At 38.7% G+C, this 12718-nt stretch overlaps 1 protein-coding gene across 1 annotated transcript in view; it reads left to right on the forward strand.

The window, feature by feature from the left end:
• SLC25A21 (solute carrier family 25 member 21) overlaps positions 1-12718 on the forward strand; it is a 458329-nt gene that overhangs the window by 422950 nt on the left and 22661 nt on the right. Inside the window, exon 7 of the mRNA XM_058540705.1 lies at positions 5837-6001. Within this exon, the coding sequence (XP_058396688.1) occupies positions 5837-6001 (165 nt within the window). The remainder of the gene's footprint in view (positions 1-5836; positions 6002-12718) is intronic.

Genomic DNA, 12718 nt, shown 5'->3' on the forward strand with positions numbered 1-12718 from the left:
AAGGCAGCAGCCAAGTTGCTTCTCTATTATCATTTACAGAAAATCAACTTCACTCTTCTGTCAGCTGAGCCAGGAACCCTAGATTTTTGCTTTCAGAACTGAGACTTTGAAGTAATGATAATAGCTACCATTTACAGCACATCTACTATATGTCAGATACTGTGCAAAATGCCTTACATGTTTTTTTCCTTTATGTGACTTTTTTTAATTTGTATAATTTTGTAAATTACAAAAGTAATACATGGCTTTTTTTTCCACAAATCAAGTAATACAGAGCAATATAAAGAAAAAATAATGGATGATTTCTGCCAACATCTCCCTCTAATCCCATCGCTCTGGCAACTGCTGTGCATCCTTCCACTGTTTCTAGTGCTCACACACTTGATATTCCACATCCTCCCATTATCCCTATAAGGTGCGTGGCTTTATCTCTCTTTTATAGATAGGGAAAATAAAGCCCAAGGGAGTTAGTAGCTTTAAGGAACTGTGTATTAACATAGAGGTCTCTTTCTAATCAACCACACTGCTTTCATTGACATTAAAGAAATATGGGTGATTAAGAAGCTTAAGGGAAAATCTAACGTGTTTCTGGAATCAGAGAATAGCAAAGGCTCCTTCCATGTTGCCAGTCTCTTCTGAGCAGAAACCTTCCCTCTTGCTCTGCCAACAGTGCAGGGGCAACGCACAGTGTCAGCCTCTCGTCACCTGGAGGGCCCCGTGTTCCTCCAGGGACGGTACTTGGGCAGCAACTTGGTGTTGACATAGCTGGGAGGGTTTATTTATAGCAAATTATTCTCCACTCACAGATTGTTTTAAAATAGATCTGTTCATCAAATATAAACTCTAGATAGAATGTAATTATATTTTGGGTCTTTCTGTCCATAATCATGCCCTATTCAAGTAAACTGTAATGATGAATTAGGGAAATACCTAAGCTAAAGGAAATGTGTAAATGTGAGATTTTGAGGCTGATTCCTCTTCTTTCATTTACATTCTGTTCTCAAATAAAAGGAAGGTTTTTCTTTTCTTTTTTTCAAATTTATGAAAATGCTTCAAGACTTCATTTGAGTAACGAAAGGCATAAGTTATCTTCTATCTCCTGAAGAGCAAGGATATTTTCCTACCTAAATGTAGCAACTGGGTCTCCTCTTTTTTAACAAAGCAGTATTTTCCTGAAGGCCCAGGTATGGACACTCACTCCATTGTATAAAGGTCTCATCCGGTTTGCTTTCCAGCCATGTGATGAAATCCAGTGCAACACCCTTATTCCATTGGCTCTAAAATGCAACAGAATTCACCTTGCCAGAGGAAGCAAGTAAAGGAACGCATGTGGAGCGTGCTGCCTTTTGACATGGTGTGCCTAGAGCTCTTCTCTGGCTTTCGAGATGGAGGAAATCCACTGACACACACCCCACCTGTACCTGTTGGCCATACTCTGATAGCTATTTACCCAGGGAACAATGCCTGCTGCCTAAAACCTCTGTGTGTGATCTTACAAGCTAATCAGAGCCAGCTATGGTCAGTAGTTGGATGGAAGTACTCCAGACAAAATAGCTCAGGCTGCCATAAGTCATCCCAGTGATTTGTTGGTAATACTGGGCTCTCAGAGAGTAAGGAATCAGTGCCCCAGAGTGGTGCCTGGGAGCATTGTGTAGGCAAAGGATCTTCTCTTTTGATTAAGCCTCTTAAGGACTTTTAAAACAGAAATTGAATTCCATATTTCATAACCATAAATGAATATTCTCATGGGTAGATATAAAAATTATCAACAAATCTCTCCATATAAAAAATCAAAGTGAAAATGTTTGTTAAGTTTCTAGAATATGAGCAAAGTACTGTGCTAGACATTCAGCACAGTGCATGGCACCTAGGAGGCACTCGATAGGTATTTGTTGAAAAAGTGAATGTGTGAAAGAACAGGGAGTTGCCAGAATTAGCAGTTGGTAATAGCTGAAATCAAAGTTGAAGAAGACTTTAAGTTCCTTCAAATGGACGTCCTTCTGGCTGGTACCCATGGACTGAAGATCTCTGTACACCAGTGTGGAGAGCAGTGTGGCACCACAACATCAGCTACGCCCCGATCCACTCGTCCTTGCCTGCTTGCAGCTCTGGTGCAGTCAATGAAGGGCACATCCAGGAAAGTTAGAATGCAATTTGGCCCACAACTGGTAACTAAATATGAAAATTGGAGTGGATCTAAATATTGGAAGGAAACCGAACTGGTGGGTGACCTGCTGGGTTGGATAGTATTGGAATCATTTGGCTGATGATGCTAATCAGTCACCATTTTGTTTGGAAATGGAAGCCCAGTAATCAAATAAGTTTAGTAAAATTCCTTGTGTTTACAGAGATCTAGTCAAAATGATTCTGTATTTTCCTATTTAAGCATCCTAGTGGAAATCACGTTTTGCCTTTCTAATTAAGTATTTGCTTACATGTGTGTGATACAATGTCACTGAATGAAGCAAAAAGCACACTTCAAATTTTTATGGGAATTAGAGTTCAGGTTTTTCTTTATCTCAAGGCCCCAAGTCAGAAAAATATATTTGTGTTATTATGTATGTTACCTATATCAGTTGGATTATCAAACTCTGAAAATCTTACTGCATATGTATAACAAGAATGAGTCTACAAGAATGAGAACGACACTGGATTAGATGCAGAATTCTGGTTAACCCATCTACCAGTGCTTTTACCTGAGGAATATTACTTAACAATCTGTGGTTTCCTCACCTGCAAAATGAGAATCTACCTTCCGCCCACCTTACAGGGTTGCTGAAAGAAGCAATCAGATAAGTTAGGATGGCAGAACCAGGCAGAGTAGAAAAGTATGAAGTTGGAGTCTGAGCAGTCTCAGTTTGAGCTCTGGCACTACCACTTACTCTGTGATCTTGGGCAAGTAACTTAACCTCAGTTTCCTCATCTGTCAAATGGGGGTAATGATAATACCTCTCTCACACGCTTGTTGAGAGGATTAAATAAGATAATATATGTAAGGTACCAGGCATCTGTGCTAGTGGCTAACATCGATGAGCACTCACGGTGTTCTGGGTACCTGGTAACATGTATACATGCTCTCCAGGCTGTAAACTGTGTGAGGTGGAGGCCAGGTTAGTGTGCTTCTCCATTCCCAGGGCTTGCTCCCATGTGGCCTTAATTCTACAGTCCATAGACTTATCTAGTGGAGAGTTCTTACCGAGGATGCTTACCGAGGGATAGGGAAGAGACTTACAGGATCTACTGCTCCCAAGAAGAGAGCCCCTGGGGTGAGTAACTACTCCTGGAAGGAGATCTCTATCCCAGCGGTTGGATATGATTGGGCCTCAGAGGAAGCAGACCTCTGATCTTGCATTCTGGATGCATTTCTCTTGAATTTTGTCACAAGGGTCCAGGGCTCTGGGAAAAGGAAAAGACAGCCAGAGGCATGAGAAGCAAGAGGCTAGTTATGTATGTCCTTCCTCTCCCTCAAATCAGCCTCCACCTTTTGATTGTCATTGCCTTCAACTAACAAAAAAATTACCTGTTATTTTATTATTATCAGCATAATTGCCGTTATTATTAATAGCTAATATATAGTGAGCACTTACATAGGATGAAGTTCATTGACTGATTTATCATCACAATAATCCTATGAGGAAGATTTTATTATTATCCTCATTTTATAGATGAGTAAAGTGAGGACAGATCAGAGCATAAAATATGTGCCCAAGCTAGCAAGTGGTATTACTCAGACTCAAACCTGGGTCTGTCTGGCTCTGAGCCCCTATTTCTATCTACATGCTTCCCTCTGATTTATGTAATTATCCACAACTAGAGTTCAAACTCAACAAAGCACTTGAGTTCAAAATCCGCGTGTTACCCTTCTTTGCACCCACCTAATACCCAAGCCAGGGAAGAGCAGGCAATAGACCCTCAGTAAAGGTCATTTGAATATTTGTTGGTCCTCACCAAGATCTAGTAGGTCTTCTCTTTTAATTCTGATGATTTAGCACACTAGGATTTTTACACAATAGAAACTCTTTAGACCTGTTTTATTAAAAGAAGGCCATGTTATTCTGTACTTTCATTCAAAGCTGCTGGTTCCTGTGTTGCTGTAGAATCTAGATGGCCTCTGAGTTCCCTGTCTCTCCTGCCCTCGGGGCCTCACAGGGAGTGAGGACAGAGAGAAAGCTTGGGCTGATGCACGGAGTACCCGTGTTGGTCAGTCTGGACCTGGCAGCCTCTCTTCTGCCCTCCTTCCATCCCCAGGAAAGCCGCCTCCTCTGCATTCCTCTGCCCTCCAGGCTGCCTTCCCCAGAGCAAGATAGCAGTGCCCAGGCGCTTTTCTCAGCACTGCTAAAGTCTTTCCAACAGAAATGAACTTCTGCCCAACTTGTCCTCGAGTCTATTTTGAAAACCAAAATAAATAATTTGGGTTGATAGTTAATGTGCCAGAACACAAACAAAAAAGTCCCATTTGTAGAACAGAGAATGAACTTTAACCTTCTGAAATTTTTGGTTTTCCTGTATGAAATGTCTTTTATTGTTTTAAGATAAGTTCTCACATGGTTTTTTCATGTTACAAAAAAGGGTTTCCTTTAAAAAAAAAGAGTTTCCTTAAGCTTAAAGTAATTTATTGTAATTAATCCTCTTCAGTGAAAAGATGAAGTTGAGTGTAGAATTGTAGCTAGTTAGAGTTTTAAAAACGTTTATCAGCAAAAACCATAGGATTCACTACATAAACAAGCTTATTTAAATGTATCATGTTAATTACATAGCTATAAATACAAGTTGGATGAAAAGCCTTGATTGGATTTGTTCTATTCTATTCTGCTGACACAGCCTTAATTGCACATGATAAGAAAGCACTTTGAGCCAGAAGGTGCATCAGACTGCCGTGACCAGCAAGCTGCTCCAGTGACATATCAAACTAATGTCATGTCAGTGCTTGCCTCGTGCAGAAAAAAAATTAAATACTGAACATTTCTCCCTATTTACTATTCAGTCAAAAATTGAGGGAGAGATATCCTTTATACTGTACCTCCAAAAAGGATATAATCACTCAACCTTTTTTAAAAACCCACATGAATTGTTGTAATTGTATTGTAATGAATTATAAACCTCAGGGCAAACCACAGTGAGCTCTTTAGCATGTTTCAAAAGTAGCAATAGACTAGATTCCACCAGTCCAGGTATTTCAACCTTGGTAATCAATCAGAGGATTGGAGAGGAATAAATTAAATGTAACCCAGTACTCCCAACACCATTGATTTATCATTTTTCACAGCAAATGATACACACACTGATTACCTACCTTCCTGAGGAAATCTACAATCAACTGTTATTTAACCTTGGCCTATTTCTAACCTAGTGCCAGTTTAAACTATGGAGGCAATGGAATCAACACTAATTGTAACATTCACTTTAGAAAAACATAATTCGGAATGTAAATATGCTGCATTCAGGAGCCAAATATAAATTCCTTTTAGATTATGCACAGTTATGGATTACCATCTTATCTATACGGCTAATCCTCTCCATTAGTGTGGCTAATCCAGAATTGGATACAACTATGTTGAAAGTGGTGATAGTTATTACATGACATTAGTTTCACTAAGTCTACCAGAGATGATTTTCTTTTGCCAACAATCTTCCCTTTAAGGTCCATTGTTATGCATGCAATTTTGTTTACTTTTTGGGTCTTCTAACTTTACAAAGCACGGATCTGGGCATGATTATTCATGTTTGGGGGTAAAAGTTGCTAATAATTCTGGCTTGAAGGAAAGCTAGAATGGTAATTTCCTCTATTTCACAGTCCTAAAGATGGTCTTTCTGGCCTTGCTTCTCTCTCCTGCAGCAACCATCTACCATGAGTTATGCAAGACACATCATTAAGAAGGAAGGCTTGGGACTCCAGGGCCTCAACAAAGGATTTACAGCAACTTTGGGACGTCATGGGGTTTTCAACATGGTTTATTTTGGCTTCTACTACAATGTCAAAAACATTGTTCCTGTCAATAAGGTAACTATTTAATAGATTAAAATCCTGAATGGAAAAATCCTATTGATGAAAGCTACATTTGTAGAGTGGTTATCATGTCCCGGTCACTGTGCTAAACACCTACATCTGTTATCTGATTTGATCCTCACATCAGCCTTATGCACTGAGTGTTGTTATTCCTGTTTCAAATTTGGAAACTGAGGCTTAGAAAGATCAAGTAAATTGTTACATGATTAACAGCAAAGTAGAGACTTGAACCCAAATCTGACACCATCCAAAATGTATGGTGTTGAAGTATGCACCATTACACCTGCGTGCTTCCCATTTATCACTAATAGGAATTTCTAGAAACTATATTATCACTTAATTTTTAGCTCAGAAGCATAACTTTCTCAAGAAAGTTATACTTTTCATATTCTAAATAAATTTTGAGCTCTTGGGGAAAAATTGTCAGCATAAAATTTAAATTTTACATAAATATTAATTTTTTAATTTACCTAAGTTACTTAGGGTAAGTAGTAAATCAACTCTTCTAGGATCATTTGCTTTTAATGCAAAATAATAATTATATATATATATATTTTTTTAATGGTAACTTACAGATATTAGCAGCCTTTCAACTTCTACAAGATAAAAGTAGCACATGATATGTTTTAAAATGAGCATCTTTTAAGCTATAACATCACAGAATTTTCCCCCACCATTGTATTGCTTGCTTGCAACAAAAATTGCAATCCTGGAAGCACCAGTCGGGGAAACATTTTTCACATACAGACAGTTTCCCATAGGGGTTCAGTTCTTCATTTTGCGTAGTACAAAAGTATTGAAGGACTTTTTATAAATCATAAAAATATGTCTAATATGGCTATCATCAGACTCTTCAGTAAAGTTGGTTATACCTACCTTTGCCCAGCTATCCCCCATGTTCTAGGCCAGGGCTTATCTCAAGTAACAGCTGAATCCAAGGCACGTTCTACATTAACCATCTGTTGGCATTTCCTCGTTCACTAGCCAAAGTTGTTAATCAGTTTTCACTGCATTTGGAAATCTCATTTATTGAGTAGAAGCTTGTGTTTTGTTGGTCTGAAATCTATGATTGGCCACAGTATATATATATATCCTCCCATTGACTGACAGTTCTGATTCTAGTGGTCCTCAGAGCTCTCCTCCCGTTGAGTTCATGAAATACAGAAATAAGTGCAATAAACACTTTGGTCTTGGATGACATGAGAGAGTTCAACTCTTAATACACTGAGATTCTTTTTCACAGGAATGGGCTAAATAATTTGTGGGCCCCAGGGCAAAATGAAAATGTGGGGCCACTTGTTCAAAAATTAAGAATTTCAAGACTGAAACAGTAGAGCAATAAAACAAGCATGGGGCTCTTCTAAGTGCAGGCCCTGGGCAACTGCACGAGTCACACACCCATGAAGCGGACCTGTTTTTTAGACTCTGAGATGAGTAATCCTTACACCATGGGAGAAGTGTCCGTGCCTCCATTCCTCCACCTCCCCAAGGGCTTGAGACATAGAAATTACACAGTGAAATGAGTTATATAAATAGTAGATATTTTATTACATATATTTGTGTGTGTATTTTAATTCACATGTTACTATGATAAAATGAATTTGGTTATGTTTAAGAAAGAAATTCAGAAAGATTTATGTATGATCATATGTTACTAATGCTTAAAAAAATCCACAATCGCAAACTTCATTCTACAATTAATCAATGCATTTAAGTTATTAAATGTTATGCATTATTTAAAAAAACCAGAAGCTGAAATATTCACTTAATTTTTAAAAGACATCATGGTATCCTGAAACTATGGAAAGAGCTCATTTATCTTGCCAGTTTACAGGGATCAGATCATACTGGCCCTTTATAGGCCACACAAAGGATACTTATCTTTATCTGAAGAGCACTGGGAAGCCAACACAAGATTTTAAGCAGAGGAATTACTTGATCACTCTGGCTGCAGAGTGGAGAATGCGTGGAGTGGGGGTGGGAACGGAAAGGCAGAGAGTAGCATGAAAACGATTTCAGTGTGAGATGCTGGGGTCTTGGACTACAGTGTTCATGGTGGAGACAAGGAGAAGTGGACGGATTTGAGAAATCTTCAGAAGGCAAAATCTACAGGATGTGGTGCTGGAGTATATGGGCATGTGGAGGAAAGAAGTGGTGAGTAGGGACGATGGCTAGGTTTTTGGCTCGAGCAACTGAAAGGATAATGGTGCCGTTCACTGAGAAAGAAAACCACTGAAAGACAAACAAGTTTATGGGAGAAGATAATGGGCTCAGCCTGGACACTGAGTTTAACCGCATTTGGAACTCTAAGGTGCAGGTGTTGAGTCAGTGATTGGATGTGGGTGCTGGAGCTTGAAAGAGAGAGCTGAGTTGGAGATAGACATTGAGAAGTCAGGAAGTATACCTGGGCGAGTACACCTTTACTGGGTGAATGATCTTGAGCCAATCACCTCACTGCTCTGAGCTTCAGTGTTTTTTATCTGTAAATTGAAAAGCTAAGATTGTTCTTTCTACCTGACAAACTTGTTTTGAAGATTAAGACAAATAATATGTGAAGTTGTTTGTGAATTTTAAGGTGCCATAGAAGTGTTAAGTGTGGTGGTGCTGGTGACAGCAACGGGGGAAGGAGTAGAGGTGGTGAGGCGGGTGGTGGAAACAGTTAGCGTGTAGAACTACATGCAGAATTTTTCCCCAGGACTGTTCCTTTTGCACTTAAATGAACACTGTTTTTTTCCTTGCCTAGAACAAAGTCATTGATTTTATGTGTTCTGTAATCCAAGCTTGATTCAAAACTGGAAAACCAGTATTCTTTAAATTTAAACCATAATAAATCAATCCTTTGTGAAGGGGAAGGTATGATAATCATTAAAACATGTTGAAAAACGTCATCACATTGTTAGGCATGAGGAGGAGGTGGTGCTCCTTGAAGGCTTCATTCCATCTTTGCTGTAGGCTGTCTCTGACCGTAAGCTGTGGACAGTTTATTTACAGGGTTATTGTTTCAATTCCGTCACCCAGCAATTGGCCATTCTGTTGTTCGAAGGGAATTTGAGATTTCACCAGCTCTGACTGGCATGGGATGATTCTAGATTTTTCTTTAATTTAATATATTTTTTAAATCCATAAATTGTCTTGCAGTGTTTTCCATTTTCAAAGTATTTGACTTTACAAGAAATTGTCCGTAATGATTATCTCTGGGGAGTGGAAATGGGGAGTCCTGTGCGTGCGTGTGTATGTGTGTGTGTGTGTGTATGTGTGTGTGTGGGGGGGGGAGTAAGGAAAAGGGAGAGGGAGAGCAGGAGATAGCAAGCAGCAATGGAGGGAAAGTACTTTTTCTTTATACCTTTCTAAGCTGTTGGAAACTTCTACATTAAGCATGTATTAATTTTATAATAGGAAATAAATCAGTGAAAAATTTAACAGAAGCTCATAAAATAGAGTACCTAGTTAACTTTTTTACATTTTACTCAACTCTAGAGCTATGTCTACAGAGGTAAAATAAGAACTTGAAACAGTAAGCCCAGATAACTCAGGTCAGATACCCACCTTTGAAGTTTTTAACTTTAACTCTTCAGATTGGTGATCTCTGATACATATACTTTTCAAGTTATCACAGCAATATCCTGACCTTCTGTGCCTTTTTGTACTATTAAAACCATTTTTGTAGACTCCATGATTTTGCCTGATCCTCATCACAATAACTGTCATTTTCATATAAGGAAACCAAATGGAAAGTTCAGGCCTGGAGCTGAAAGTTATTGGAGTAATTTATCTGAGGTCATACAGCAGGGGGAGGGAAAGGACCAGAGGCCAGAACTCTTTCCACTGTACCATGTAAAGCTTTAACTCTACATTTTACCTTGTATTTTGTCACACATTAAGTTATCTCTTAAAAATGTTTACTAAAATTTAAATAAGTGAAATGGCCAGAATATCCAGATAATATAATCAGATTCCTTTTCTGCCTCCTTCAGGCCTCCTTTTTCACATCCTTAGTCTAAAATCCATAAAAACACAGGATTATAAGACACAGCCCTGGAAAAACTAGGAATTACCCATTTGAGAATGGTGCCCTGTGTTATATTTTTTTCAGATTTATTTTTAAGATCTAGCTGTTCCTATTGCGTGGGGAATAAGTGGCTACGATAGAGAAAAGACTGCTTTGGATATTACCTGACCATGGAATTCGTTTAATGGAGGCATTCATTTACATTTTGCAGTAAATGGAATGGAATGTCAGTATAAAGAATTATCCTTTCTCCCCAGAAAGAGGCCATCACTTCTCCAAGTAAAGCCCACTGGAAACAGATATTGATTAACTTAAATGCTGACATCTTTTTCAAATATCCATGGGAGTATGTTTTCATTGCCAAAACAATTTCTTTTATTCCTCTTCCAAGTTGGGGATGTTCAAAGCATATTATTTGTGATGTTGACATACTGATGAGAATCATAAGATTAAAATGTTACATGTCTTTAATAACTTTGTCTTATAGTTCCATATTTACTGCTTTTCATATGTTTCCATAAATAAAATAATAATAGTAGAAATCACTGTCTAAAGCTCGTGGCTGTCAACAGTATTAAAGTCTGCCTTCAGTTTGCATCCTAATTAAGCATGTTTGTAGGTTGTTTTGCCAAAAACAATAGAACTTTGTGTTGAATTTTGCCATAATATAAATTACATGTGTGGATTAGAAATATTCTGGGAGAGAACAATTTTTCATATGTTCAATCTTTCTTACTTAATAAACCATTTAGACCTGTCCCTGTGGTCACTTTACTACAGACAGCATTAAGTCAAACATATTTTATTTTCTCCTAAGGTAATATTTATAAAAGATTGCCTTTTAGAAATGCAAATGTTTTTCTTTTTCTTTTGATTTTTAGTATTTTCTTTGTTTTGTAAATTCTGCCGTAAGTCAGAGGATGGTGCCAGATGCACTTCAGTTTATCAGAAGAAATGTGGAAATGTGTTAGTTCCATGATTTAGAGCTACATCTTTCCCTAAGGTGTGCATTGAGCTGAATGAAAAATGCACCTTTGGGTTCAAGTAGAGAACTTAGACAGAGCTGTTTGTATTTTGAAAAGAAGAATCTCAGTAGAATTAGATCATAGTATGATTTAATTTATGACCATTTATTTTTCTGATTCTCTCTTACTCGATCATTTGTCTTACCAATCATCCGGTAACGGGAAGGCAAGAGCATTAAAGTTTCATTAAGAACAACTCTCCTTTCTGGTAACCACTGGGGTAAAACTACAAGTATATATTATCTATAAAATTCCAGGATATGTGACAAGATTCTGTGGTAAAAAGCAGTATCTTTTATTGGCAGTTTTCACAGACTCTCTGGGGTGTGTGTGTTGGGGAGGAAGAGGGCATGGGGGAGGGCAGAGAGAAAGGGGTCAGGGGTTCAGACACTTTCTTAAATAAACTTCAGGTCAAAATTTTCCAGTCAGGCACCACCCAAGTGGATGGAAATGGGGTGCAAGTAGGTTTAGATTCTCAGTGGGTTCCTTCTGTTCATTCATTCCAAAAGTGTTCATGGCACTTCTACCATGTGCCAGGCACCATCTCGCTAAGTGTCAGCGCTGCTCCTGCCGTAATGGGGTTTACCGTCTAGGAGAGGAGACAGACAATAAACAAGTCATTACACAGGGAACTGAATCGCGCCAATTGCCTAAGTGCCGTGAAAGACAACCCTCAAGCTGTGGGAATTTATAACCAAGGATCCTAATCTAGACCCACGGTAGGGCGGGGCGAGGATATAGGAAAGGCCTTCCTTCAAAAATGATGTTTAGGCTGGAGCTCAAGGATGAGGATTAGCCAGGCCAAGATGAAGAGGATGACTGGAGACCAGACAGAGAGAACAGGATGTGTGACTGCCCTGTGGCCGAAAGAGGCGTGGAGCCTGGGAGAAGAAGAAGAAGGAGGGTAGCTGGTGTGTGGTGAACCAGGCGGGAGAGGAGGCAGTGGAGGCTGCAGAGGCTAACTGGGCCGGAATGTGTTGGGCATATAATAGTAAGGCAGCTGACTCCCCGTAAACCGTTGAACTGAGGGAGCATGTCAAACAAACATATTACATAAGTGAAACTAAACGGGCATGGGAAAGTTTCATTTGTAGAAGTCCAGAAGTAGAATCTCATGAAATACACTTGGTTCAAAGACTTCTTCTTCTTGATCATCTGCCTACCTCCATATCCAAGCATCTCAGTTTGTCCTTGCCCTGACTTCTCAACCTTTCGAATTTTGCTTTGGGAACCTGGTTCATTAGTTTTCCTTGGGGTCAGTGCCTTTATCGAGGCAAGGAATAGATTGAGCACATCAAAACAGAAAAATCCTACAGGGTTCCCAAGGAAATATATTACTACTTTCTTGCAGTTTGTATGATAATACTCAGTGATATAACTGACTCTCAGAAGGTGTTATCTACCCACATAAATATATATTTATATATAGAGAGAGAGTGAGAGAGGCGTGTGTGTATATATATGAAATAATCAAATGATAACTGTTATGCTTAAACCCTAACTCATTTTGACATTGTATGTATTTTGTAATTTGAGCTAAGTGGGCAAGACCTTTAAAATTATTTTACGTTTCACAACACTTTAAAGAACAGATAGCTTAGGGGGAAAAAAGAAATTTTCATGGCTATTTTCTGAATGGCTACATTTAGATGCTGAGCTTTTAACAAGACTTTGATT

Source organism: Diceros bicornis, chromosome 5 (genome assembly GCF_020826845.1).
Source record: "Diceros bicornis minor isolate mBicDic1 chromosome 5, mDicBic1.mat.cur, whole genome shotgun sequence".
Lineage (NCBI taxonomy): Eukaryota > Metazoa > Chordata > Mammalia > Perissodactyla > Rhinocerotidae > Diceros > Diceros bicornis.